The sequence below is a fragment of the Frankliniella occidentalis genome, unplaced genomic scaffold (genome assembly GCF_000697945.3).
Source record: "Frankliniella occidentalis isolate FOCC.00 unplaced genomic scaffold, Focc_3.1 Scaffold57, whole genome shotgun sequence".
Taxonomy (NCBI): domain Eukaryota; kingdom Metazoa; phylum Arthropoda; class Insecta; order Thysanoptera; family Thripidae; genus Frankliniella; species Frankliniella occidentalis.
In genome coordinates this window covers 735,473-741,593 of record NW_026267187.1, presented here as the reverse complement: position 1 = coordinate 741,593, position 6,121 = coordinate 735,473, and the positions used below count along the sequence as shown (strand labels likewise).

General features: G+C 47.1%; 2 protein-coding genes across 2 annotated transcripts in view; both read left to right on the top strand.

Annotated features, from left to right (window-relative positions):
* Positions 1-2,234: 2,234 nt before the first annotated feature.
* On the top strand, positions 2,235-2,765 carry LOC127749471 (uncharacterized). The gene has a single exon (XM_052267696.1). It carries the CDS (start codon positions 2,257-2,259, stop codon positions 2,749-2,751), a length of 495 nt encoding a protein of 164 aa, XP_052123656.1. The 5' UTR covers positions 2,235-2,256; the 3' UTR covers positions 2,752-2,765.
* A 3,152-nt stretch (positions 2,766-5,917) lies between these two features.
* The window catches only part of LOC113215517 (uncharacterized), an 8,997-nt gene continuing 8,793 nt past the window's right edge, over positions 5,918-6,121 (top strand). Inside the window, exon 1 of the mRNA XM_052267709.1 lies at positions 5,918-6,058. The gene's annotated coding sequence lies outside the window, so the exon portion shown is untranslated. The remainder of the gene's footprint in view (positions 6,059-6,121) is intronic.

Genomic DNA, 6,121 nt, shown 5'->3' with positions numbered 1-6,121 from the left:
CGGCCGCGGCCCCCGCTCCCTCGCCGTCGGCGACGCCACCTGCACTAGGCCGGACCGGGTACGGCTACAGCGCGAGGACGACGACCTGGGCGTCTTGGACCCGCAGCGCTCGCCCCCCCCCTTCCCCTTTCCCCCTTTTGGTGTCACAGTTCTAAATCTTAACTCTGGTAAGCAAATCATGTAGCTAATTTGTAAGCTAGTGTTTTTATTTTATCAATCTAACCGATTGTCTTTTATTTTTCTAGGAAGCAGCTCTGATTTGTGGGAAAGCCGAGGAACTTAGAAGAGGGAGTTTCCGAGTAAAGATAATAGACGTGTTCAACTGTTGTTTTATTTTATTTTACAAGTGTGCGCAACCAAACAATAAAGGAAAATGAGTCTGTAAATCAACAGATAATAGTGTAGTATTATGAGGTTTTACCCTACATAACCTAACCTGGTCACAGCAGACCACATCCTAACATAAACAAGTCACGGCCACTAGTGATCACTATGGAGCGACATCTACAGTTGAACACAGACCCTACCATTGTTTAACGATCGCCTTTGTTCTTCTTGTTGTTATGCCAAACACCCAATAAAAGGAGGCGCGGGCTTTGACTCGTCGCCATTCTCCACTCAGCTGACCTACTAGTGTTACTGATTCGGCATCCCCTCGTGTTTCCCCCAATATTACATTGGTGGCAGCGGTAAAAATCGCGGGAAGGAGAAAGAGTAAAAAGTTGGACAGAACCTCCTAGTGTTCATCCAGCTCCTTAGAAGGACCTAATAGTGTCCGCTAAGGTTTAGGGAGCGACTCTGAGGCGGACCTGCTAGTGTCCCCAAGGAGGCGAAGGACGTCGAGAGAAAGTCCCTACTACAGGACGCCTCCCGCACGGGCAAGCGAAAACCGATTGGAAGGACCTATTAGTGTTCGCCAAGAGGTTGAGTCAGAACTGACCGGACCTTTTTAGCGTCTGTCGGGGAAGACCCAGAGGGAATGCAGACGGAGAAGGTGCTCAAACCCTGCAATAGCATCAACCTACGGCCGCAATGGATGACCAAGACGGCGGACAGCAAGACGAGCACCGGGAGCCTCGAGAACATCGAGAACGTCCCGCCGAGCAGCGAGACCGGGTGGAGCCCGCCCATGACGTCGAGTTGGAGGACATGGAGGTCATCGTGGAAGAGCACCATCGTCAGCTGGCAGGACACTACCAGCGAGGACGAGGACAACGTCGACCCAGAGGAGGCCGTGGTCGTCGAGGCGGCCGGGGAGGCAGAGGCGGCCGAGCAAGACGAATCATGGAGTTCCAGGTCCGAGAGGATGTGGAACAGGATGGGCTACTTGCTCGACGACAAGCAAGGCGTCCTCAGCGACAACGAAGAGTGCCACGACGTTTTGTTGAAGGTGGCCAGGCGAGAGAAGCACATGAAGACCAGGGGGCAGCGCCGGAGCAAGAAGAACCGCTTGAGGTTCTAGTCGGGGAGCCCAGAAGAGTTAGGATTCCTGCAGCAGCACGGCGGCACCAAGACGAAGACCAAGAGGAAGTGCTGGAAATAGACTATGACGACGAGGAGTATGAGAACATGGAAGAACATCCAGGGCCGCAGCAGCAACAACAGGCGGAGGGCAACAATGCTGCACTGTTCCTCAGGCTGCTAGAGAACATGGGCAACAGGCCCAGAAACAAGAAATACAACGAGGTACCCAAATACAACGGGGACACAGATTACTCGGTGTATCAAGTGCAATTCAACACGTTAGCAGAAGCAAACGAATGGACCACACAAGACAAGAAAACTGCGCTACTTCAAGCGCTTACAGGGAATGCCACGGATGTCATCGCAAACCTCCAGAGTGCGGAAGTGGAACTCACGTTCGAAGCTCTGGACGAGGCACTCGTGAAGACTTTCAGCAAAACAGCATCAATGTGGGAAAGGAAGAAGGATTTCAACACGCTGCGCCAGGAAAAAGATCAAACCATTCGACAATTTTCAAGACAGGTCGAACGGCTAGGGCGATCATACCTGCGCAACATGAAGGAGAGCGACATCCAGGAGGAACTGGTACAGCGGTTCATTAAAGGATTAGCAGACAAGAATGCAGCAGCCAAGCTGGCATTCGCTCCACTTCCAACGCTGGACGAAGCGCTCAAAATCCTTAATAGAGGGTTGAGCCTGGAAATCGAGGAACCGCCAACCAAGAAAATCCGACTCACAAAAACGGAGGATGCAGAAGAGAAGGAGGAGAAAGAAGAAGAAGCAAAAGTCAACATGGTCTATCCAGACCAAGCAGCAGGTACGTCATCAGCAACGCAAACAGGAGGACGCGGATCTCGGGGATTTCGCGGAGGAAGAGGATCCCGAGGAGGATTTCGCGGAGGAAGAGGATCTCGCGGAGGACGTGGAGGCTACAGTAGTGATAATAGTGATAGAAACATCACATGCAGATGTTGCGGAAAAATCGGGCATAAAATGGCCAACTGTTGGCACAATAATGGTACTAATGGTAATAACAATGGTCCTAACAACGCTAATAATAACAATAGCAACATGAACTGTCATTCATGCGGGAAACCGGGGCATTTCGCAAGAAACTGCAGAAATAAAGGCGGTGCCACTAGCAGCGGTTTCTCAATGCCAAATGTCCCACCGGACCTCTACAAGGCCACTGTTCAATGGTTCCTGAACCAGAATAAAAATAATGGAGCCTCCACCAGCACTGACAAAACGGTACCGTTTGTACCAGAGAAAAATCAGGAAAACTAGAGACAATCTCCACGAAAACGGTGGACATGGAGATTGATAATGAGAATGTAATACCACCGGTGACCGAGCAAGTGAATAAAGAAGTTTTAGAGCCGAGTCACCGGGAGGTAACGTGTAATGTCTGTACAACAGTGTCAACAGCGCCGACAATAAACTGTAAAGTCGAAGGAGTAAATAAAGATTGTGTTATTGATACAGCGGCTGTTATTACTGTTATTCCCAGGACACGAGACCTCCCAGTCGCTAAGCTAAGGCTTAAGGGAGTGACATCGCATAAAGCAAACCTTTATGGCCCGGCGATGACTGAATTCCAAATAAATGGAAAGAAATTTAAGTTCCTGACGTACGAAGCAGACATAGAGGAACACCTATTGGGAATCGATTTCTTACACGAATTCGACGCGGTAGTCAAGATAAGAGACCAGGTACTGGAGACGGGGAAAGGTGCTAACAGAGTAAGTACCACTTTCAGACTGGAGTCCTCGACATGTGCAAGAACCTATACGGCTGGAAAAGTGGTATACCGAGTAAGAGCGGAAAGAAATCTAATTCTGAAACCGTTCGTCGAAACGGAGTTGTCAACAGTATTAAGAACAGATGTGGCGATCGATGAGTCTGCCGAGGGAAGGGTGGACGACCTGCCAGGCCGTGAACGGGCAAGGGATCAGGGTTCGCAGGAAAGGTGTCACACCCAGAGCAGGGTGGCACCGGAACTGGAACACGCTGATTCAAAAGATCCGTCAGGCTCTGGAGGAATGAAAATGGGATCCCAAACAAGTAAACCGAAAGACCGATCGTCTGAGAAGAAGGAAATAAAACTTGGGGTTTTTGTATCAAACCCTGCGTTTGGAAATAAAGTATCCAAATTACCACCCGCCGTAATAGCACAATCAGGACTCGTACCCTGTACTACAGCACCGATAAAAATAGTGCTACAAAACCTAGGGGATAAATGCGTCACAGTCCCAAAATATGCTGTAATAGGGGAAGTGTTTATTCTGCATCCAGAGGAATACAATGAAGCAAGTAGTGAGGATAACACAGAGGATGACACAATTGACACAGAAGAAGGAGAAGACACTGCCAGGGTCTGCGTAGTCAACCATGACACAGTGCCTTTTCATGATGCCGAATATAACACACAACCGTCAATGCCACCTATCGGAGAAGAAGAACCTCTACCAGCGGACTTGCAGACATTGGTAGACAAAAGTGAGTTGTTATCTGAAACAGAAAAGAAAATATTAGAAAGCAAGCTCAGGATACATCATGACGTATTTGCTAAAGATAACACCACGTTTGGAAAATGCACCTATCTCAAATATCGAATAGACACAGGGGATCACCCTCCAATTAAACAAACTGCTAGACCCATACCATTACACTACAGACAAGCAGTAATGGAAACCATCAAAAAGTATCTAGAACAGGGAGCAATAGTCCCGAGCCAGTCAGCGTGGGCATCCCCTATATTATGTGTCATGAAGAAAACTGGAGAGGTAAGGGTATGCATTGATTACAGGGCTCTCAATGCGGTAACAAGAGTACCAGCCACACCGATACCCCGGGTACAAGACCTACTACAGCATATGGGAGGTAAAAAGATGTATCACGCGTTTGATTTAGCCCATGGTTACCATAATGTAGAAATACACCCAGATGATCAGGCAAAAACAGCCATTATACTACCAGAGGGGCTAGGGCTTGCACACAGGCAGTTTGAATTCACAAGGCTGAGTTTCGGACTGTCCGCAGCACCTGGAGCCTTCCAGTATATAACAGATAGGATAATCACTGAGGCGAAGGAGAAGAATAAAGACAATGACTTGGGGAACAATGTGTCAGTTTACCTGGATGACATATGCATTGGAGGAGATGGGTTCGAGGACATGATGCAAAAGTTGGAAGCATTGTTCAACAGAGTACGGGCAGCAGGTTTTCTGTTGAAGGCCAAGAAATGCGAGTTGTTCCAGCCAGAAGTGTCATACTTGGGGCACAGGTTATCTGAAAAAGGAGTGAAAACAGATCAGAATAAAATAGACAAAATACTCAAGTGGCCAGCACCAACAAATGTTAGAGAAGTCCGATCATGGTTAGGACTGGTACAGTACTACTCGAAATATGTGCCACACATGGCCACTATAGCAAGCCCCATATGCCAGTTACAGAGAAAAGGGCACGAGTTCAAATGGACAGAAAAATGTCAAGAAGCTTTTGAGAAAATTAAGGAACTACTAACCACAGCACCAATCTTAGGCACACCGGATGTGACCCAGGGTCCTTTTGTTCTTACTACAGATGCCTCGTTAACAGGACTGGGAGCTGTTCTGACACAGGAGCAAAATGGAAAGGAGGTCACATTAGCCTATTGGTCAAAAACATTGAACCCAGCACAAAGAAATTATTGTGCAACACATAGAGAATTACTGGCACTAGTGGAAGCCATAAAAACGTTCAATCATTACCTGGCAGGTGCACCATTCACAGTTCGGTCTGATCATGCTGCACTCCAGTGGCTTAAGAATTTTAAGAACCCCACAGGCAAGTTGGCTAGATGGCTGGAAAGACTAGCACCATATAAATTCCAGGTGATCCACGTAAAAGGAACCAGTATAGGACATGCTGATGCATTATCTAGGAGACCATGTGAAAACTGTAACAAATGTGACAGATTAGAAGAAAAAGACAAGGTAGCTTTTGTGTGCCAATGCAGCACTGTGGCAGACACATTGGAATGCCTAGATAATTGTCCAACATGTATACAAAACAAAAGAAAACACATCAGACTTACCGCAGATAATGTAAAGGTAAACTGGACAACAGTAGTCCCAAATGGATTGACACCAAGTGACATACACAAAGCACAAGTTTTGGACGAATCCATAATGCCCATATTTTTGGCTGTAGAGGATGGAGTCAGACCAGACTTTCAGGAGATAGCCCAGTGTGGAAGCAAAACAAGAACCTTGTGGCTACAGTTCAAATCTCTCACCATAAACAGTGGAGTATTATACAGAAAGTTTGAACATCCTAGTGGAGACAAAAGCAAAGAGGAATTACAACTAATACTCCCGGAACAACTGGTGGAGCAAACAGTTAAGGCATACCATGAACAGTTGGGGTTAGGAAATCACTTTGGAATAACAAAAACACTCGCATACCTTAAAAGGTTCTTCTGGTGGCCCGGAATGTTTAATGATATATAAGGAGTAATATCTGAATGCAGAGTGTGTGCCAAGTTCAAAGGTCCACACAGAATGACTAAAGCACCACTTAAATTATTCCAGGAAGGAATGTTACACGGAAGGTGGCATGTGGATATATATGGACCAATTAATCCTAGAAGCAAAGAAGGACACGAGTACATATT

Bases quoted from the DNA above. Each gene is read 5' to 3' on its own strand.
- LOC127749471 (XM_052267696.1), top strand. From the start codon at position 2,257: ATGGTCTATCCAGACCAAGCAGCAGGTACGTCATCAGCAACGCAAACA.